The sequence below is a fragment of the Phocoena phocoena genome, chromosome 2 (assembly GCF_963924675.1).
Source record: "Phocoena phocoena chromosome 2, mPhoPho1.1, whole genome shotgun sequence".
NCBI lineage: Eukaryota > Metazoa > Chordata > Mammalia > Artiodactyla > Phocoenidae > Phocoena > Phocoena phocoena.
In genome coordinates, this window is record NC_089220.1 from 25,179,700 (window position 1) to 25,202,542 (window position 22,843).

At 42.5% G+C, this 22,843-nt stretch overlaps 1 protein-coding gene across 2 annotated transcripts; it reads left to right on the plus strand.

Annotated features, from left to right (window-relative positions):
* Positions 1-29: 29 nt before the first annotated feature.
* TMED8 (transmembrane p24 trafficking protein family member 8) lies at positions 30-21,971 on the plus strand. 2 transcript variants are annotated; one of them, XM_065872653.1, is made up of 6 exons: positions 30-147; positions 12,017-12,098; positions 17,801-17,930; positions 19,654-19,795; positions 20,197-20,502; positions 21,754-21,971. In XM_065872653.1, exons 1-6 carry the CDS (start codon positions 30-32, stop codon positions 21,969-21,971), a joined length of 996 nt encoding a protein of 331 aa, XP_065728725.1. The 2 variants fall into 2 exon arrangements, with proteins under 2 accessions (XP_065728725.1, XP_065728726.1); XM_065872654.1 differs by having other exon boundaries at positions 19,669-19,795.
* Positions 21,972-22,843: the final 872 nt, after the last annotated feature.

Here is a 22,843-nt window from a genome sequence, read left to right on the forward strand (position 1 = left end):
TGCGGAGGCGCTGCGGACGCGGGCTGCAGATGTCGGACCCGCGGGCGGCTGAGGGGCCGGGCGTCTGGAGCCCCGCAGCCCGCCGAGGGCCGGCGCACGGCGTCGGGGACGGCCCGGGAGTGGAGGGGAGCCAGGCGGCCGCCTCAGGTACGCAAGGCCGGGCGCCGGCGGGTGGGTGCCGCCGGCCTCGGGACCCCGCACCTCGGTGCGAGGCTCGGCCGCGCTCTGCCCCGCGCTGCCCGGAGGAGCGGACCGGCCTGGGCAGACCCTTCGCGCGCGGAGCCCCTGCCTTCGCTCCTGCCCGGGCCCGGCTCCCCCGGGCCGCGACTCCCGCCCCCGCCGCCGCCATCCTTCGGGCCTGGTCTTCGCTCGAGATTATTTTCTACTCCTGTTTCGAAACGCCTTGGTTCCTGCCCCGCTTCCTTTCTTAGAACAGCCCGGATGATAGTGACAGGGCATCTCTGACCCTGGCGCCTCTTCACCTTCAGCACGCCTGCCCATCACTCCTTGGCTGCCGACCCCGACCCCACCGGCCTTGCTGCCCCTGCTTCCCCTTGGCTCCCCACCCCGATCCTCACCTCTGTCCCAGGTCCCAGCCATTCCACGCGCCTCTCTGCCCCCATCCGAATAGGCAGCCTCGCCTTCATCTGTCCAGAATCCCGTTTGCTCTAGCCTGCCTGCATATAGGGCCCCGCGCCTCACCTCGCATCCATCCTCTCCGCCTCTCAGAGTGGGCGAGATGAAAAGCGCAGTTGGAAATAGGTGGGCTCTGGGGTCTTTTGAATGAACATAGCGGCCAGAGCCAAGGCAGGAAGTCGGAGCTGAAATAGGAACTTTGGCGACCCTCCCTCATTCTCCGGGACCCTCCTCTTGTTCCGGAGACTGTCTTACTTCCACCCACGCTAGTTCCTCCGTGTGGGTTACTTCATTGTCAGTGTCCGAAGGCGAAAGTGTCCAGAGATTACACTTACCTTCCGAGCCTCCTTATCATCACCACACGGGATGCAACTAAAAAGATGCTCATTTGAAATACGGAAGGGTAGGTAGGGGGAGAGTACTGGTCTCACTAAGTAGCAAGTAAAAATTAAATTTCCAGTTCTGAAATTAAAATAGACACCATGAAGTATAGCGGTAGAGGTGGTGCCATGATGCCTGGGTTGGAGTGTGAATCTTTAATTTACTTGGGCAAGTCACTGATCTGTGTTTGTTTCCTCATCTATAAAATGTGGGCACTATAGGGTTGCATGGACCACTATGTATGAGGCACTTGGTGCCTAAGCCACGGTACACAGTAAACTGGTGTTATCCGTTATGAGAATAAGTTCTGTTTTTGCTCACCGAAACTCCACGTGCTGTCAGAGGAGGTGTTCCTGAATGTGTATCTCCGGGTATGGTGACTTTCCCCGTCTTTTATTTCTATCCTAAATATCTCCCATTTCCTAATGCTGCTTGGGTCAAACACACACACACAGCTTTGAATCACCCAGCTTTTTCATGTGACTTTATATCTCTTACTTTAAAATATCTAACAATTGTTGTCTTTTTTCCTTCCTATGAACTCTTATGCTTTGTAGTAAATTCAGAATTGCTGGCATGTATTTAACATTATAGCAATAGAAATTTTAAGCATACTTTCTGAACGATTAAGCAAATGAACACTTAGGAAGTCTCATAAACATCTGTCTGTTGCATGTGTTAATATTTATAAATTAAGGATTTTTTTTTTTACTTCCTCTTTAGATCCTTGTGGCAAATATACCCAAGCATTTTAAACAGAAAGGTCTTAAGAATAGTCCAGGAATGTTTTGGAGGATAGTGGGTTTGTCTCTGAGTGTGTCTCTCCCCCCACCCCCAAACCTTGTAATTGGTTCCTGCATTCACGTTTTCCTCCCAGGATGTTGATGGAAATACTTATTATTACTTTCTTCTTCTTGCCCTCAGAAAACAGGGTGAGTGTTGATTTCTTTTATGTCATGTAGGGGTTTGTTATTGTAGCTCAGAGCAAGCTCTTCCCCTTGAGGTAAGATTTGTTGCTAATAAAATAGCTAATAAAATAATAGTAATGATAGCTTACATTAATTGAATGCTTACTCTGTGCCAGAATGTGGAAAAAGATTTCCTTGTATTATCTGACTTAATCCTGTCAACAGTCGTTTCCTCCCCGTTTTACGGAAGAACAAACTACAGCTGAGAGAAGTTAACTTATTTGCTCAAGTTAGGTGTGGAGTTTTTACTGTCTGTCTGAAATTGTCACCTTGTTATGATGAAGTTCAGAATAGTTTATTTTTTATTTTTATTGGCCATTAATCAAGTATTGGTATTCTAGGGCAGGTTACGGTCTTTGCTGTCTAGGGGTTTTTAGTTTGGTAAGATGAGAGTACCCAGGAAGAAAAATCGACCATTCAAAACTTTATATAATTGGGTGTCTTTTATTGCAATTCTTGCCACACTGTGTGGCATGTGGGATCTTAGTTTCCTAACCAGGGATTGAACCCTCGCCCCCTGCAGTGGAAGCATAGAGTCCTAACCACTGGACCACCAGGGAAGTCCCTATTACAATTCTTTATGTACGTACCCCCAAGAAACCAGCTTAAGGGTAGGGACAGACTCTATCTTGTCTGTTTCTCTCCTAGAGTCCTTGATGTGTCCTAGAGGTTCTGTAAATATTTGCTGGATTGTGAGACAAAGTCTCAACACAGGTTTGAAGGAGCATCAAATGAATATGAGGAATTAGGGTTGAGATGTCGAGAATGCTCTTTAGGTGAAAGCAGTTGTTCTCAACCAGCAGCGATTTTGCCTCTCCCAGGGGACATTTTGATTGTCACAACTTGGGTTGGGGAGGAGGGGAAGCGCTGTTACTGACATCTTGTGGGTAGAGGCCAGCGAACCTGCTAAACAGCCTCCAGTGCACAGAACTGCCCCCACAATGAAGAATTATCTGGCCCAGATGTCAGTAGTGCAGCTGTTGAGAAACCTTGAGTTAGAGTTCAGCTGGATTTCCAAAGTGGTGTGCAAAGCATGCATTTGGCTTAACTCAGAGTTGTATAGGCTTGGGAGTAAACTCAAAACACTGCTTGGAACTAGCAGTTTGTTTGATTGGATCTTTCTGCCACCTTCCTCTGGAAAATGATCCAATGAGTAAGCAGTAGAGGCCTAAGAATGAAATCAAAAGAGGTTTCAGGGGACTTCCCTGGTGGTCCAGTGGTTAAAGACTCCGTGCTTCTACTGCCAGGGGAGCAGGTTCAATCCCTGGTTGGGGAACTAAGATCGCACATGCCACGCGGCCAAAAACAACAATAACAACAAAAGAGGTTTCTGTCATTCTCTCAGCAATAAGAAATGAGATTGGACATTCAGTTGTTACTGAATTAAGGGTTTTGATTTTTTTCATTGTGTCTTGTTCTTCAAAGCAGGAATTTATAATTATCCAGAATAACCATGACTTGTTTTTTAAAAGTATTCTAGGCAAAGAATACCTTTTGAGGGTCTTCGTGTTTGTCAGCTGCGGTTTTGGTAATAAAGTAAGAAAAATGTTGATATTCTTCTGAACTAAGCTCTCCATTGGTCATAGTGTTCTTGTTGTTTTATAAACTGTAATTGTTTTTAATAGTTTTTTATTTGGGGGCACCTGGGTCCTTCAGTTCCCAAGAGGAGAGAGAGATCACTCTTTATATAGTGAAGCTCTCTGAGGCATATGTTACATCACTTAAGAACAGGGCTTTTCTTTCTTTCGTCGTTCTTTTGTTTGTTTGTTTTTTAAGTTTAGGGAGCTTTGGGGAAAATAAAGGGCAAAGTCTGTTATGACCTTGTAGTGAGCAGAACTTGGTCTGGTATATATGACCCTGAGAGCTATCGATGCATGTAGACGTCAAGGACTGCAAAGAGATCAGGTGAACTTGTTCATTATTCTTATGTAGGACTTAGAGCAGTGCAATAAGTCTTTCTGCAGTGATGGAAATGTTGCTTATCTGTGGCTATTTCGACTTCAATTAAAATTTAAAAATTGGTGGTTACTATATTAGGTGGAGCAAAAGAGTGGAAGTCTATGCCAAAGAGCCCCAGTGGTTTTTGGGTTTCTGGTTTTTTTAAATTAATTAATTAATTAATTAATTTATTGGCTGCGTTGGGTCTTTGTTGCTGCACACGGGCTTTCTCTAGTTGTGGCGGACGAGCGCGGGCTACTCTTTGTTGTGGTGCGTGGGCTTCTCATTGTGGTGGCTTCTCTTGTGGGGCATGGGCTCTAGGCATGCGGGCTCAGTAGTTGTGGCTCACGGGCTCTAGAGCGCAAGCCCAGCAGCTGTGAAGCTCGGGCCTAGTCGCTCAGCTGCATGTGGGATCCTCCCGAACCAGGGCCCAAACCTGCATCCCTGTGTTGGCAGGAGGACTCTCAACCACTGCGCCACCAGGGAAGCCCTGTTTTCTCTCTGTTTAAAACAGGACTGCATCTTCCACACTTTAAACTTCTGGAAATAAACATATATTTCTTTCTCCTTTTCTTACTTCCTGCCTCTCTGAATCCAATTACAAGTTGTTTTACCAGTAGTTCTTACATAGTTTAGCGAATGTATTTAACCTTAAAAATCAAAAGCAATATCTCTTTTCACTATTTTTTCCCTGCATACATTAAGTTGTTAAGATGCTATGAGAAGTGGCTCTTCACATATGAAAGATGCTCAACCTAACTCACAATAAGGGAAGTGAAAATCGTAACTATGCTGGGTAGTTCAGTATCTCACTATATGTTGGCAACGGTGTGCAGAAACACAAACTTTCATGTATTGCTGAGGGGTGTGGAAATTGATACAAATGCTATGGAGGGCAATTTGTCAATATCTTTCAAAATTACAATATATGTCCTCATTGATCCTTTTTTTTCTAGGAGTTTATCCTATAGATCACACACCTATTTAATGACACAGACGCAAGGTTATTATAGCATTGCTTGTAATGGTAAACGATTAGAAAGGGGCTTCCCTGGTGGCGCAGTGGTTGAGAGTCCGCCTGCCGATGCAGGGGACACGGGTTCGTGCCCCAGTCCGGGAAGATCCCACATGCCGTGGAGCGGCTGGGCCCGTGAGCCATGGCCGCCAAGCCTGCGCGTACAGAGCCTGTGCTCTGCAACGGGAGAGGCCACAACAGTGAGAGGCCCGCGTACTGCAAAAAAAAAAAAAAAGATAGCGGTCCAAGGATGAGAGTACAATTTGGGGTTCCTTTCTCCTCTGAGAGGATATGCTGAACTCCTAAGTGGGGAGGCTTAATGGCAAAACTGTGGAAGTGCTTCTCTGAACTAAAGCAACAGGGGTTAATCAAGTAGGGGAAACCCTGGTTAACCCCCTTTTCTCTGGGTTAGGACCATGAAAGGCCATGTTCTAGAAGTAAGGGTAAGTTAGAAGCAGGCCATTGCAAAGACTACAGCTCAGCTTCAGAAACATCTGAGTTCATGAAATTGGATTAAGTTAACCCCAGGGTGCTAGTGCCCCTAGGTATGTGGAAGAAGCAAAGGCAAATCTTTTCTGAAGGGTCACTGTAGTCTTCAAATTATTTTGACAAACAGTTTTACAGGAACAATTTCTGGCATGTATCAAAAATGACCAAATGCATGAAAAGACACAATATGAACAAAAATCAAAAGAAATGACAGTAAAAATGGATCCATAGGAGCATCAGATTTTGGAGTTACCAGATACAGACTTAAAAATAATTATATTGTAAGTCAACTATACTTCAATTAAAAATTATATTTATTATGTTCAGGAGGTAAAAGAGAAAGTTGAGAAATTTGGCAGAGAATTGAAATTTATAAAAATAGAACCAAATAGCAATTCTGTAACTGAAAAATACAGATGAAAATGAAGAATTCTGCTGATAGGTTTAACAACAAGTTATTAGACCTGAAGAGAGAACAGTGGACTGGAAGAAAGGTCAGAAGAAAATATGTAAAAATACAACAATGGAAAATTCAGGAAAGAGATGAGACATAGAGGATATGGTAAAAAGGTCTAACATTTGTATAATTGGAGTCCTAGAAGGTAAGGAGAGCAAGAATGGACAGAAGCAATGTTTGATGAGATAATAGCTATGAATTTTCCAAAACTAATGGAATCTACAGATTCACAAAGCCCTGTACACCCCAGGTAGGGGTATATAATCCACAGTAGGTACACATTAAATGAAAACTTCTATAAAACCAAAGCATTATTAAAAGTAGCCAGAAAATATTAAAAGTAGCCAGAAAAAAATTACAGTTTGCCTTCAAAGGAATAGTAATTAGACTGAAAGCTGACTTATGCACAGAGCAGTGAAAGCTAGATTATCTTTAGAATACTGAAAGAAAATAACTACCAATATAGAATTTTTTTCAGTGAAAATAGTCTTCAAGAATGAAGGTGAAATAAAGATATTTTCAGGCAATCAAGAACAGGATTTATCACCTACAGGTAACTGAATTCTTTAGGCAGAATCAAAATGATCCCAGATGAAAAGAAAATTGCAGTTTAATCTCCCTCATTAACATAGGTGCAAAAAGTCATTAGCAAAAGATTAACGGACTGAATCCAGCAATATATATGACCAAGTTGGGTTTTTCCAGGAATGAAAAGTTGCTTTAACATTTTTTTTAAAAAAGTCAGCTGTATAATCACCATTTTAATACAGTAGAGGATAAAAATTATCAGTTTAGTAGAAGCAGAAAAAAGTGGTAAAATTCAGCCTCTACTTATGATTCAAAACTCTTAGCAAACGGGGAATAAAAGGAAACTTTCTTAATTGGATAAAGCATATCTACAAAGTCCCTACAAGCAGCATCAAATTTAATGGGGAAATTTTAAAGTTTTCCTTTTGAGATTAGGAATAGGACAAGGTTGTCTACTCTCACCACTTGCTTTTCATCATTTTACTGGATATTCTAGCTAGAACAGTCAGGCAAGAAAAATAAAATATATGAGGATTATAAAGGAATCCTATTCAGTCTGTTACTTGCAGATGATGACTGTGTACATGGAAATCCAAAAGAATCTATAGATAATTTATTGAAATTAATAAATTTGTCCAGATTGTTGGATATAGGTCAATATGCAAAATTCCATTGCATTCATGTATACTAGCAAAGAAGTTAAATATATATGTGTGTGTGTATATATATATATATATATATATATATATATATATATGTAATTTACTATAGAATAAAGAAACTTCAAATACCTAGGAACAAATCTCACAAAATATATGCAAAAACTTTATACAGAAGATTATAATACATTATTATTGAGAGAAATTAAAGAATAAGTAAATGGAAGGATCTACCATATTCTTAGTTTGGAAGACTCAGTATTGTAAAGATGTCAATTCTCCCCAACTTGATTTATAGATAAAATACAATCCCAATAAAAATCCTAGAGGGTTTTGGTGGGCCATTTGGGTGGAGTTTGGCAAGCTGGTTCTAAAATATATATAGAAATGAAAGGCCATTACCAAAGAAATGAAAGGCCAATACCAAAGACACTCAAGTAAGAACAACAAGATGGGAAGATTTGGTGTATCAGGTATCAAGACTTTTTAAAAAAAAGTTTTATTGAAATATAGTTGATTTACAATCAAGACTTATTTTAAGGCTTTTACAGAATAGCCCAGTTAAGCCCTAGGAATAGAAATAAAAGCCTAGAAACAAAATCTTTCATTTGCAACAAAGATTGTACTTTAGAGTAGTGGGGCAAGAATGGTAAATATTGCTGGTAAAATTGAATATCCTAAGAGAAAGAAGGAAAAGAAAAAAAACCTTGATCCTTATCTCACACACCATAAACACAAAAAATCAACTCTAGTTGGATTGTAGATCAAAATGTGAAAAAAAATACAATAAGCTCCTAGACAATAATAAAGGAGAATATTTTTTTGATCTCAGTGTAGGGAAAGACATCTTAAACAGGACACACAAAGACTAATAAAGGAAAAGACTGATAAATTTTGACTACATTAAAATTAAGAACTTTGGTTCATCAAAGGACAGACACCATTAGAAGAGTGAAAAGGTAAATCACAGAGTGGAAGCAGGTATTTATAACATACAATTGACAAAAATTTGTATCCAGAACTCCTATAAATAATAAAATGACAATCCAGGGCTCAGCTTTTGGCTCAGAGGAGGCCAAGATGCAGCTTTCTTTGGTTGTCCCTAATCCGGGTTCACCTGGCACCAGCTGCCTGGACCCCACCACGCCTTGTTTCTTTTTGCTTGAATGCATTATTTTCTGTCTCTGACAGTTGTCTCCTCTGCTTAGTCATCTGCTTTTGCATGGCATGCAAAGGCTTCTTCCAAAAGGTAGCCTCAGTCCCTGACCCGACTGAGGCTCTTCACAGTTTGTTTTGGTCTCTGGTACCAACCCCAGACTTGGGGGAAGAGAATTGGAAACTGTGGGGCAGATGTTCACCCAAAACCAATAGCCAACATAGTGTTCCCTGGTCACAGGACTGCCCCTTCAAGGCTGTGGACAGGCAGAGTTCTTAAGAGAGGGTTGTAGACATCTCTAATATAACATAGTTCTCTATAACAGGGAAAGATTTGAAACAGAGTCTAGCTGTAACAATAGGGGCTTGGGGATTGGTTAAAGAAATTATGGGGTAATATGCAGCCATTTTAAATTAATTTTTTAGTCCCATTTTTTTTTTTTTTCAGTACGCGGGTCTCTCACGGCTGTGGCCTCTCCCGTTGCGGAGCACAGGCTCCGGACGCGCAGGCTTAGCGGCCATGGCTCACGGGCCCAGCCGCTCCACGGCATGTGGGATCCTCCTGCAACGGGGCACGAACCTGTGTCCCCTGCATCGGCAGGCGGACTCTCAACCACTGCGCCACCAGGGAAGCCCTAGTCCCATTTTTATTGACCCTGAAAAATTTTCAGGAATAATGTTCAATAATATTAGGTACATGTCCTTTCGGAAATATAGGTATATAAATAGAATTTTTATATAAATATATAATACATATATAAATAATATATATGCATTTATATTTGTACTGAGCCTTAGAATGAGTAGAAACTATGAAACATTAATGGAATAATTAATGAAAAGCTGTATTCATACCTGAGCTAGTAGGTATTATAGTCCAACTGATCAACTCATTGTACAGTATTGTCCAGTAGAAACTGTGGTCTCCATGCCCCACCCAAAGTTGATTGCTGGGGATAGGGGGGGAAAATATATAAATATATAGATGTCTATACGTATACATTTATCTATATATGTCATACATATAAATATGCACATATATGTGTATGTATATGTATAAATATATTTCTGAGAGGATATGCACCAAAACGTTAACAGTGGTTATTTTGGGCTAGTGGGATTGTGTTTGGTTGTTTTGTTTATTTCTTGTCTGTATTTCCTGATTTTTCTACACTGAATAATGGATTATTTGTATATTAAAGTCTGGAAGGGTAAATGCAGAATGTTTTCTTATCTGTATTTAATTTGTTCTACAATCGCAAAGCATGTACTTGTGTCATTTCAAAAACCTCATTTAAAATCAATAATACGGATACATGAAGTCCTGCACTTAAGTTAAGAAGTCAGTTATTTTCCAAAAATCTGTTTCAAAAATAGAGCATAAGAGAGACTGAGCTTGGAATAAGTTTATTTTTATAAGCCCTTGGAGATCTTGATTGACTTATTTAGGCCAACGGGGTAAGTTTGCAGTTAAAAAAATCTAGTGCCCAGTTAATGTCTTACGTCAAGAAATACTGTGTCCTTATTAAGAGATGATTGTCTCCATGTACTCTGCATGGTTTAGGACTCATCTGAAAAAGTTGTCCATTTTAGCTCTTTTCTTGAAATGGAACAAAGAGATGATGGAGAGAACTGGAGATGGTCGGCCTGGGAAGGAACTTGCAGGAAATGTGATAGCAGGCTGTAAATATTTGAAAGGATATTGTGGGGAGTAGTGATCGAAGAGCAGAATTTATTAGGAAGCGAATTTTACTTAGGTCAACATAAGGAAGAACTTTTTATTCTCATTATCTCTTGGTGAAAAGGGCCTCTTCACAGACTAGGGGACCCTGGGGAACATCTGACTTTTGTCTTAGACTCAGTTCCTTTGTTGAGAGGTGTAAAGAAAACCTCAGTCCTCCTGTGTTTCTCCTTTACTCTGTCACACAGCCACACTCTCAACACTTCTGACACCAGACGTGTGGAGTTTTTTCCCCACGCCAAGCAACTCTGCAACACCAGCTGGGTGTCCTACAATTTAACTCAATTCTAAACACCATCTACCTGGAGATAGTGTCAGATCCCACTGGTTAAGGGCTCAATCCTACAAGATTGCTCCCATCCCACTTCAGATGCCAGTTGCCAGTAGTAGTTCCTCAGGTTACCCACAACTTCTGTCAGACTTGACTACAAATTGGTAGTTCCCATGACTTCCTCCCCCTTGGGTTTGATTAAATGCCAGAACAGCTCAGAGGACTCAAGGAAACACTTATCGTTTACCAGTTTATTAAAAGATATGGTAAAGGTTACAGATGAACAGTCAGATACAGAGGGCGAGGTCTGGGAGGGTCCCAAGCGAAGGAGCTTCTGTCCCCGCAGAGCTGGGGTGGGTCACCCTCCTGCCATAGAGATGTGTTCACTGAGCTGGCCGCTCTCCAAACCCAGTACTTTTGGGATTTTTATGAAGGCTTCATCATGTAGGTGTGATCAATCATTAACTCCATTTCCAGCCCTTCTCCCCTCTCTGGAGAAAGGATGGTGGGGTTGAAAATCCCAAGCTTCTAATCATGGCTTTGTCTTTCTCTTTACCAGCCCCCATGTAGGGGCCCAAGAGGCACCTCATTAGAACAAGAGACATTGTTATCACCCAGGAAACTCCATGGGATTAAGGAACTCTGAGGCAGGAACCAAATCAAAGACCAAATAGTAGAACAAAAGGTACTCATAGTGCTCTAATCACTTAGGGAATTATACAGGTTTTAGTTCTGTGCCAGGAACTGGGGGCAGAAACTAATATATGTATTTTCTATTATCTCACAAGAGGAAAATCAGGTAACATAAGCTGTAAGGTCTTTCTACCTATGAGAATGTGAGTTGACAAAAAGAAAATAGATCCTATTCACATACAAAAAAAAAATGAGACTAAAGTTGAATCACAAATATTTACCTGTCATTTATACTTTTATGTTGCTACCAAACTCTGAAATTTTCAGTGTTTGAGGTTTACATCAGTAAGTTATATTTTATATTGAGAAGTGAACTTTGGGCTTCAGTTTTTTTGCTGTCTTAACTAGAGGAGGTTCACCAGGGGTTATCTAAACACAGTAAACCATATGCTTTTCTGAGTGCTCACAGGAAAGGCTACATGAATACACCATGAAACTTAGTAACACCTGATGGTTAAGAGCATAATTGCCTGGGTTTGCATCCTATCTCTATGCCTTAGTTTCCTTACCTGCAAAATGGCAATGATAATACCAGTCACAGGCTTGTTGTGAGCCTGGGAAACTGGTCTTCATTGTACATTTCACCTGTATATTCCTTGATGATGCTGAGCAGTTATTCAGTAAGTCATTGGTGAATGAGTGAGTGAGTAAATGAATGAAATTACAAAAATCCTTTACCCGACCCTGGATACAGTGATGTGAGCTGATCGAACGTAGAGGTGGCACTCTCTACTTTGGCACTGAACTCCAGTTCATTTCATTCTACAGTCCATTCTGTCCTCTACGTTCTGCCTAGTTTAACCATTTGCTTTCTGTGAAATGTGATCCTTGAATTAGGATGAATTCTGCGGGGACTTGTTTTGGAAAATGACATTTTTTTTATGAGTAGGTTATGGTCTGAGAATACTTGGACGTGATGACTTGAATAATTTAGGTACTGGGGCTCCCAGAGTATAAAGTTTGTGCCTAGATTATTTTTAGAAAGGGAAAGTTGGTTGAAACTGCCAGATTTTTTAAAAAGATACAAGATAATTATGATTGTGTTCCTTCTCCGGTATTGAATTTTTCTTCCCATGATTTTCTAGAGAATGAAGATCTAGAAGTCACCAAGGTCACCTCTCTAGCAGCTTCTGCCTCTGATCTGGAACCCCATTCCTCACCCTACAGGTAGGGACAGCAACTACTTTGGATATAATGCTTCTCGGGGTTTTATCTTCTGAGATAGTAATTGATGAAAGAAGTAAACAGTGCCTTTAAGGGGGAAGACAAGATGAAGTGAAGAGTATGGAGTGTTTTGTCATTAATTAATCAATCCTTAAGTGTGTTTAGGGGGAATGCAGGTCTATTTCGGTTATAAAATTTTCTTTAACTCTCAGAGAATAGAACTGTAACAAATAGTGTAGTGTCTTCATTTATCTCCTCTTGAAGACCAGGTTAAAATGTTAAAGCATTAGAAATGGATCCCAGGGACTTCCCTGGTGGCACAGTGGTTAAGAATCTGCCTGCCAATGCAGGGGACATGGGTTCGATCCCTGGTCCGGGAAGATCCCACATGCCGTGGAGCAACTAAGCCCGTGTGCCACAGCTACTAAGCCCACACACACACCACAACTGAAGGCCATACACTCTAGGGCCCGTGTGCCGCACCTACTGAGTCCGCATGCTGTAACTACTGAAGCCCACGTGCCTAGAGCCTGTGCTCAGCAACAAGAGAAGCCACCGTGATGAGAAGCCCGCACACCGCAACGAAGAGTAGCCCCTGCTTGCCGCGACTAGAGAAAGCCAGCGCACAGCAGTGAAGACCCAACGCAGCCCCCCCCCAAAAAAAAAAGAAAGAAAAAGAGTGTCCACAGGTGGACTTTCAAGAGAACATGTGTTTGGTTTTTACCCATAAAATGCACACACACACAAACACAGTGTTGCAGCCAGTTTTTTATTATGTAATTTTCAGATTAAACCACGATGATGATCTTCAGGTTGTCATTCTTAATTTCCCTCTCCACCCATCTCATCCTCCTGCCATCACTGATATCAGAGCATATAGCAGAAAGGGAATAGTAGTACTGCGCCCTAGACTAAGTGGAAGCCACAAAACATTAATGGAATAATTAATGAAAAACTGTTATTTTGGAGAATGCTGAGCTAGTGAATATTATAGTCCAACTGATCAGCTCATGGTGCAGTACTGTCCAGTAGAACCTGTGGTCTCCATGCCCCACCCAAAGTTGATTGCTGGGGGTGGGGGTATGTTAAGATTTCTTTTTCTTTTGGCTATGCCACACGGCATGCAGGATCTTAATTCCCTGACTAGGAATTGAACCTGTGCCCTCTGCTGTGGAAGCATGGAGTCTTAACCAGTGGACCACCAGGGAAGTCCCATGATATTTTTAAAATGTTATTTTTTAAGTAGAAATTCTCTCTTCTTACCTTTGTATATGAAATAAAACTTTTTCCCCCAGAATTCAGACAATGGAAAATAATAATAATTAATATAATTTTAATGCAGTTGGTGAAAATAATATAATAGCCACCCTTTATTGAATGCCTCTCTGTAATAATGATAATAAAATAGTTACTTTTTATCAAATATTTCTGTTCTTACAATACTGTACTAGGTGTTAAAATGTATTATCTCAGTTAATCCTCGTAACAAACTGAATAAAGTATTTTTTTAAGATGAGGAAAATGAAACAGTGAATTTAATAATTTTCCCAAGTTCACACAGCTTTAGTTTTGTTTACTCTAAAGCTTATTTCTCATAAGTAGCAACAGAAGGGTTTTGAGTTCTATGCTTAGAGTTACTAGGTTATTACATATAAGGATACTTTTAGAAGACATAGCCTCCTCCAGGCATTGATTATTTGAGATAATTCATGTTCTCATCAAATCCTGTGAGAAGAGTGTCCTTCTGTCCTTCCGTTTTCCTGCCACCACGCTTTTTCTGCGCATGTTGATTCTTGTTTGTTTGTTTTGTGGCCATGGCCCGTGGCATGCGGGATCTTAGTTCCCTGACCAGGGATCGAACCCCTGCCCCCTGCAGTGGAAGCGCAGAGTCTTAACCACTGGACCACCAGGGAAGTCCCTGCACATGCTGATTTGAAGGATCCTTGGGAGATGGCTTTTGGTACAGAGCTGATTTTTTCATACTAAGAGTAAATAAATTTTTTGAGTGAAGAATATAGACTATTCTTAGCAAAAAGGAGATAAAAATTTCAAGTTTTGTTTCTAAAATCTGATGTGTGAAGAAAAAAAATCCAGCATGCATGACGCCTGAAGTCTGGTGTTTGTGTTTTGTATATTTTAGAAATGGAAATGGCATGGCTCTCGGTCTTTTCTAGTGAGGCTGGCTGGCCAATCTCTCCCTCCCTTTGGGATGGCCTCCCTGCTCTGGGTTAGCATAAACCAGAAGGCTTACAGTGAGAGTTTTTCCTTTACATGGTTTATGATCTGCATCAAGTGATTTGCCATTTATCTTTCCCAAAGTACCTTTCACTAATTCTTCAGAGCATAAAATGCTAATATGAATATTAAATTTATGCATGTCCTGTTTAAAATACTTTTTAAATAAGCAGAACCATATTTGTGCAAAGTAGCATGCACAAAGGCAAAGAAGAAACTACATTTTAGATGCCATATACAGTAAGGTCAGGCTGATGGTCAGATTAACTATTGTGTTCTCACATTCCGAATAGTCCTCTTTTGTTCCCAAACAAAAGTTAACGTATTCATTTATTCATTCAACAGATATTTATTGAGAGCCTGCTATTACCTGGCAGTGTTCTAGGTCCTGAAGACACCACAAATGAACAGACAATCCACATCCCGGGCCTCATGTAGCTTATATTCTAGTGGGGGAGGTAGATGGAAAAAAAGTATACATCGTATTTCATAGAATCTAAGTTGTCATCAACTATAAGATGTACTGTTATTTTATATACCACCAAGAAAGGAAAGGATGCCCAAGATAGGCTAATAAGAGACCTCCCGCAAAAGCCTGCACCTTCAGTGAAAAGAGAAACAAGGAAAGAGATTGCTCCACACAGAAAAGGAGAGCAGGGCAACTTGAATGTCTCAACCTTGGCACTGTGTAAGGGGGGAAAAATACCTCCCCTGAGAATGTGAGCCACAAGTCTGTTGTGTAAATTCACTCCGCCAGTGTGGTCCAAACAAAACTCTTAAACAGAACATAATTCAAGTCACCTCAGTTGGTAGCATTCCCAAGCCCTGGCAGAAGCAAATGCAAATCCCCTGAGGAGGGATTCCGTGTCACTCCAGGCCCACGGCAGTTTTAAGATACCACCAGTTTTTAGGACATCCTGTATTTCAGTTGTATTAAAATCTGAAAACAAATATGCATCTCGCAGTCAACAAAATATGGTACATAATATGTCAGGCAGTCATCAGTGCAGTGAAGAAAAATGAACAGGGTACGGGTGTAAAGAGTGATGAGCCAGGGAGGGGAAGCCTCTCCCAAAGTGATGGCTGAGCAGAAACCTGAAGGATGGAAGGAAGCCCTGAGTAACTGGGGTAAGAGTATTCTAGGCTGAGGCCATAGCAGGCCCCCAGATCCTCAGTGGGGGAGTGCTTGAGGTGCTCGAGGACTCTCAAAGATTCAACAGGCCATTGTGACTGGGCAAGGCAAGAGGAGGTCATTCTAGGAGATGAGGTCAGAGTGCAAAGGGCCTCAGGGTTCCATGCGACAAGCTTGGCCATGGAAGCTGTTAGTCTAGAGGGAGTAAGACCCAGTCCCTGCCATCAAGCTCACCTCCTAATAGAGGAGGAGACATAATAAGTAGTGCCAAGGAACCAAAATGGGCTCTAATTTCTGGGTTTAAGAGAATAAAATAGGCTCACAGCCTAGACCAATTTACAGTTCACACAGAATAATCAACCACAGCTCTGATTTTCATAGTAACTACCTCTTGTTTGTTCTGAGGTCAATTGGAGTGACTTAGATATTCCAAAAGATGGCTCTGTTTTATCTGAAAAAGAGGTAATTTATAAACTAGGAGTGATCTTTCTTGTTTATGTTAAAAAAGAAAGAAAGAAGAAACTAATGAACTCCAAAATAAGCCCTCTGTTTCCCCGTGCAGTTTGTAGTGCTGTTTCCCAGTTGTTTGCTCAGCCTGTCTGAGGAAATGGACGATACCCTAAAGCAACAGTTCTCAAAAGTTAACACTCTTAAATTTATTGAGGACCTCAAAGAATTTTTGTTTATGTGAATTATATCTTACAATGTTTACTATACTAGTAATTAAAACTAGAAAATTAAAAAATAGTTATTCATTTAAAATAATAAGGAACTCATTACATGTTAATATAAATAACATGTCTTTAATGAAAAACAATTGTTTGCCAAAGAAAAAATAATTTAGTGAGAAGAGGGATGTTGTAAATCTCTTTAATGTGTGTCTTAACAAAAGACAGTTGGATTCTCAGATCTGCTTCTGCATTCGTTCTGTTGTGATATCATATGTCATGTAGTCTCTGGAAAACTCCACTGTAAACTCTTGAGAAGATGAAAATGAAAAAAGGAAAATAATATTTTAGAATTATTATGAAAAGGTTTTGACTTCACAGACTCCCCTGAAAGAGTCTTAAGGACGCCAGGGGTCCCTGGACCATACTTTGATAACTGCTTGTCTAAAGACTCCACGCCACCTTTTGTTGGCAACAGATTTCCAAGAAGCCTGGGGTATTGTGCTACAGCCCCGGCTCTTAACTCACTTTCTGGTCTCTCCAAAGCCAGAAGAAATGGAAGAGAGCATAAATTATTCCCTTGCTTCTTTAAAATCAGCTATTGGAATAGTGGTTTTCTTTTTTTTAATTTTAATTTTGGCTGCGTTGGGTCTTTGTTGCTGCATGCGGGCTTTCTCTAGCTGCGGCGAACGGGGGCTACTCTTCATTGTGGTGCGTGGGCTTCTCATTGCAGTGGCTTCTCTGTTACGGAGCACGGGCTCTAGGTGCGCGGGCTTTAGTAGTTGTGGCACTTGGGATCAATAGTTGTGGCACATGGGCTTAGTTGCTCCATGGCATGTGGGATCTTCCCGGACCAGGGCTTGAACCCGTGTCGCCTGCATTGGCAGGAGGATTCTTAACCACTGCGCCACCAGGGAAGTCCCAATAGTTGTGTTTTAAGTTATTGGGATAGTAGATTAACGTGCTTAAAAAAGTGAACTGGGTGTGCTATGGATATCAGTGATAGGGTGTGAATGGAAACGCTGAATGCTCCTGGGATAAGGCGGAGAGGGTTGCCTTGCTAATCAGTCTGTACTTCCTTTGTTTTGTGATCAGTTTCTGGCTTAGGCGAGGCCTCCTCCCTTTGCTTCTAACAGCAGCTTTATGTGTGGAACAGACCTGGGATTCTAACTCTTCTTTTGTTGAAATTCTGTGCAGAGCAAATGGCATCGGTCCCAGACTGAGGAATAAAAACCAGACCTGCGGTCTATCTCAGATGACTGAGCTGTGTGTTTACCGTGGTTCTCGGAGCCTGGGATGTGGTGTTGTCAGTCCTGATCCCTCACATGCTGTTACTGCTTCATTGTAGGCCATTTCAGCCCTGGGCAGTGGTCAGCTGAAATGACGGTGGGCCCAAATGCCAGAGGAAACAGGGGTTGGGGGTATCCTTTGAAGGTTTTTTTCTTTCTGAGTTTCTCCAGGACCATTGTGGCTTTGAAAAGAGTCCTTGAGGGGAATTCCCTGGCGGTCCAGTGGTTAGGACTCCACGCTGTCACTGCCAAGGGCCTGGGTTCAGTCCCTGGTTGGGGAACTAAGATCCCACGAGGGAACTAAGATCTCACAAGCCGCACGGTGCGGCCAGGAAAAAAAAAAAAGAGTCCTTGAACTGACATGCTCTCTTTCTCTGGGAGGCCACAGATGGTATCTCCGGTGAGGGAGGATGCCACAGAAGATCGGCAGAAGGCAGCCAGTGCCATGGAGGCCCAGGCCTCGGTGGAACAGGAATTGCTGTCTGCAGACCAGGCCCAGGTCCTCAGCAAGGTAGGGCGCACATTCTTACTCTCTCTCTGAAAAGCACTAGTTTGTGACAACAGAATTTAGATGCATTTGGGTGGGTTGGAATTAGAAAGCACTGTCATCTCAGGTTTAATTATTTGGGGAATGATCATGTGTATCCTCCCCAGGGCCCATCACTGTACTAGCACCCAGTAAGCATCTATTCAAAAAATGAAGTGTTATAATGAATGTTCCCATGTTGTCTAAAATCCACTCGATGTGAGGAAACTTCAACCATTGGATTATGTGTTAGTCTCAGTTTTCTTGTGGTAGATCTACTCGGTATTTATGGTAAAGATTCCATAGAAATGGTACCAGTAGTAGTGGTCTCCCTGCCATGGAGGGATGGGTTGTTCTTACCATTATTAACATATATATTAGAATAACAAATGGTGTCAGTAAAGACAATGCCGAACATTATAGTTACATTTGTATGATGCTTTAGAGTTTACAAAGCATTTTTATCCATAATACAATACTTCATTTACTCCTGAGAACAACCCTGTGAGATAGGTACTATTATGTCCCCAATTTAAAGATGAGGAAACTGAGGCTCAGAGCTGTTAGTGACTTTACTAAGTCTATGCAACTAATAAGTTGCAAACTAAATCTTTTGTTTAACCTTCTGTAAGAGGAAGGACTCATTCAAGCAAGTTAGTCAAAGTCTGATTTACCTCATTTAACATTGGAAATAAGAGCTGGAGAACTTACTCGTCAGAAACAGATATTATGAGAAAATAGTCTGGGAGGATTACAGCATTCATTTATTGCAAATATAATTCTGATTCCTTAACTGGACTGCTGTCTCACTGATGTGCTCTTCCGTGTTGGCAGTAGGCGTACATTTCTTCTCGAGTTGCTTGTCAACTGCTTGGAGAAGGGGCAGGAAATTAAGTCATAATAGCATGAAATAGGGGAATGGTAATCTGAGTGGTTTGAAGTGAAACCCACTAGGGAGAGACTGCAGGCTCCTGCCATGGGTCAGTGAGGGCTTTGTGAGTATCCAGTGATATTTGCACTTACATGCAAGTTAGATGTCTGGCAGCAAATATACTGTTTAAATGCAAATCCTGGGGTTGGTCTAAGGTGAGATTGTGATTATTTATACAACATTGTTAGTGAATGAGACAACCTATAGGGTGAGACATCCAAGGTGTACCATGGGTGAGAGAGAGAGACAGAGATAGCCAGAGAGTAGGAGCCAGATTCTCTCTCTGCAGTACTTTGGTGAACTGATTGACAGTGACCTGGAAGTAACCTGTGGATGGAAATTGTAGCAGGAGGATGTGTGGCCGAGTGAAGGTTGAGCTAAAGCCCAGATGCAAGAGCTGTCCTGAGAGGAGCCAAAGGGAGAGACTGTGCAGGCATGGCCCAGAAACGCTGCGCCCAGAAATGCTGTCGATGGAAAAGTCAGTAGCATATTTTGAGGATGTTCTTGGGCAAGGATTTTATGAAGGGTCTGAAGTGGGAAAGTTGCAAAAAGCAGGAGAGAACAAGAAAGAAGCTTTAAACTAGGGAACATGTTGATGGCATTAAAAAAAGTTGGTAGAATTTATTAGCAACCTGTGTGTGGCTGGAGGAGAGAGCAGGAATGTTGACTAGCACTCAGACTGTGAGTTGGAAGAGTGGAGGTAATAGGGCAGGGGAGGCAGCCTTCAGGTGGAAAGAGGCTAATTGGAATCCGCCTTTATATATGTCCTGTAACCAGAGTTCTCTTGTGCAGATGGCCAAGTACCATGGTCTGCCAAGGTCTGGGGACATCGTTATGATCCAGTCTGAGCACACAGGAGCTGTAGATATTCTTTCAGCTGATTTGGAATCTGCAGACCTTCTGGGGGACCACAGGAGAGGTGAGACCTTTGGGGGTGTGGAAGGTGGTTTTTTTTTTTTTGGTTCCCAGTGGGTACTTAAAGAAAGGCAGGCAGACAGATGGAAGGAAAGAAAGGAAGGAAGGAGAAAGCATAAGATTACATAGGTGATTATATGACAAAAGGAGGAAAAACAACTAGTGTCCGAATATTACATTCTGGATAGAGTACCAGGTATATATATGGTACGTAAAGAGACCTATTTCTTAAGCTGAGTAGCTGACACAGCTCAGGGCAGTGCTCTCTCCTTCCTTGTGAAAAGAAGTCAGGGAAGCCAGTAGGAAGAATGTCTTCGACTATGACAACCTCCCTAAGCAAAATGCCGGGTGTGGCAGCATTTCCTCCGGGTTTCTTTCTCAGTAGTGAGCTGCCTGTCCTTTCAGTCTCCCCGCCTCTGATGGCACCTCCATGCATCTGGACCTTTGCCAAGATGAAGGAATTCAAAAGCAAGCTGGGCAAAGAGAAGAACAGCCGTCTGGTGGTAAAGCGGGGTGAGGTGGTGACCATCCGGGTACCTACCCACCCAGAGGGGAAGCGTGTCTGCTGGGAGTTTGCGACCGATGACTATGACATTGGCTTTGGAGTTTACTTTGACTGGACCCCTGTAACCAGCACTGATATAACAGTGCAGGTCAGTGATTCCAGTGAGGATGAGGATGAAGATGAGGAGGAAGAGGAGGAGATTGAAGGTAAATTTAATTTTAACATAATTTGCAGTTTCCTTTTCTGTCTCAACCTAATTTGCAGCGATCACTTCTTGTGTTGTACCAGTCGTCCTCTTCCTGAGAATGCAGGTGAAGAATCCCTTTCAGCATGGCAAGCTAAGTTGAGTGATGCAGGTCAAAGTCAGACCCTCAAAGAACATTCTGGTGGGGTGGCTTTGATGCCTTAGTGGAAAGCTTCTTTTCTTTTTAATCAGTACCTAGCCATGTCCCCCAAGATCTCCTTGGGGACAGGGATAGGTTGGGGGCAGGAAAAGGGGTGGATCCGTGCTGGTGTATGTATGGGCAGTGTTTTTCAGATCACATGTATAAATCTGAGATTATTTTATGTTTCTCTCTTACTTGTGGGATATTTACATTTATTCTTGGTCTGGAACCAAACTGAGTGATTACAATTTGCTAAGTGTACCCATTCCCTCCGCCCTCCAAACTGTCACAGCTGGTTGACAGAGCAGTTTTAAAAATAGTCTCTGTGCTCTGTTCCAGCTGTTACTTGCAGCGCCTACTCACATGGCCCTGAAGCTGCTTTTTTCTGTTTGTTTTGTAGTATAAGAGTAGGTTCTAAGCATTAGCCTTATTCCTTTATTTTCCCGTATAATCTTACGGGAAAGATTAAGTCATTAAGTCATTCCCTTAACTTGCTTCTTCATGGAAAAGCAAGTCTGCAGGGAAATCTGCATGTATTCAGGAAGGAGGAGAACCTCAGGTCTTCTTTGCTGCCCTTCATGGGGACCAGTAGGAGTTCGGGGTTGCTCCATATAGCACTTCCAGCATTTCAGCACTTTTCCACATTTCCCACCTCCTTCAGCTAGTTCTTTTACCTGTTGGATGAAAAGGTGTCAGAATTTTCCCTTCTAAATATCTTTTTCTCCCCCTTGGAAATTTCCAGATACTCTTAGAGCTAGGAAGGCTGTATAAGGCTAAATCACTGTTTCTCAGTGCAGATACTATTGGCATTTGGGGTGAGACACTGCTTTGTTGAGAAGGTACTATCCCTATATTTAGCACTCCTGGACCCTTGAGCACTAAATGCCCGTATCACCCACTGGTCACTCTGATGGCCCGAAGGCCACCAGACATTTCCAGATGCCCATAGGAGGGCAACAGTATCTCCCCTGGGTGAAAGCCACTGGGTTACCTGGTCCATCTTTTCACCCTCAGGTAGGCGTATTTGGTCTCTGAACTCATATCCAGACACTCTGCCTTTTGCTCATGCAGACCCTGTCCCAGCTGGAGACGTGGAGCGAGGCTCCAGGAGCTCCCTGCGGGGCCGCTATGGGGAGGTCATGCCCGTGTACCGGCGGGACAGCCACCGAGACGTGCAGGCCGGCAGCCACGACTACCCTGGCGAGGGCATCTACCTGCTCAAGTTCGACAACTCCTACTCCCTCCTGCGCAACAAGACTCTCTACTTCCACATCTACTACACCAGCTGAAGGCCCGCTGGGACAGGGGGCAGGCGGTGTTTGCTGCCTGGAGCAGGCTGCCAGCTGGGGCCTCTTGTTTTGGATAGGCAAGAGCTAAAAGTTGAGCGTGGGGCTCCCGACCCTCACGCCCTGGCTGGCGTGCCTGACTGTTGACCCCATGTAGCTTTTCCCCATCCCAGGCTTCTGCAGATGGTGGTGTAGTGCCCCTGTTCCGTGGTCCCTGACTCACGCTCTTCTGGCTTTAGACTCCAGCAAAATCTCTCTGTGGAGGAAACCATCAGGCAAAAGCCTGAAAGGAAGTTGGGGGTTGCGTTTTAAATATAGTTTTGTTTTGGTACAAGGTGTATTATTTCAGTTGCTGTTCTCTTCTCTTCCAGAGCTTTTATTGCAGATGTGTTTAGTGGCACCCACTCTCTTCACTTTTTGAAAGGGCTGGAAGAGAGCAAAGCACATTGTCCATGAAGGAGCCCAGTTTCCTGGATGGAGAAAGCTCTGTCCAACCTCTCACCACTGCCATATTCCCACTTGCTGTTTCTTTGTGGTCTCTAGCACAGGCTGGGAGCCCTCACTGCCTCTGGAGGGGTGTTATTAGTCCTAGTGGTTTCACTCCACCTCTTTCTCTCCTCTTTTCCCTTTTCTAAGTCTGTGTCTTTGCCATTACAGCAAGAACTTCCATGCAATCCAAAATGATGATCACTGTAGTCTAAGGTCTTCTGGGAAGAAAAACTGCCTCCAGTTTTTCACTTCCTATTTCAAGATGCACTGATGGTCGAAGGGGAAAGGGTAGAAATTAGGTACTGGACTGATGTCAGAACCCACATTTTTGAAAGTCAAGTATTACTAAATTATTATTTTTTTTGTATAATCAAAGAAGGAGGGGT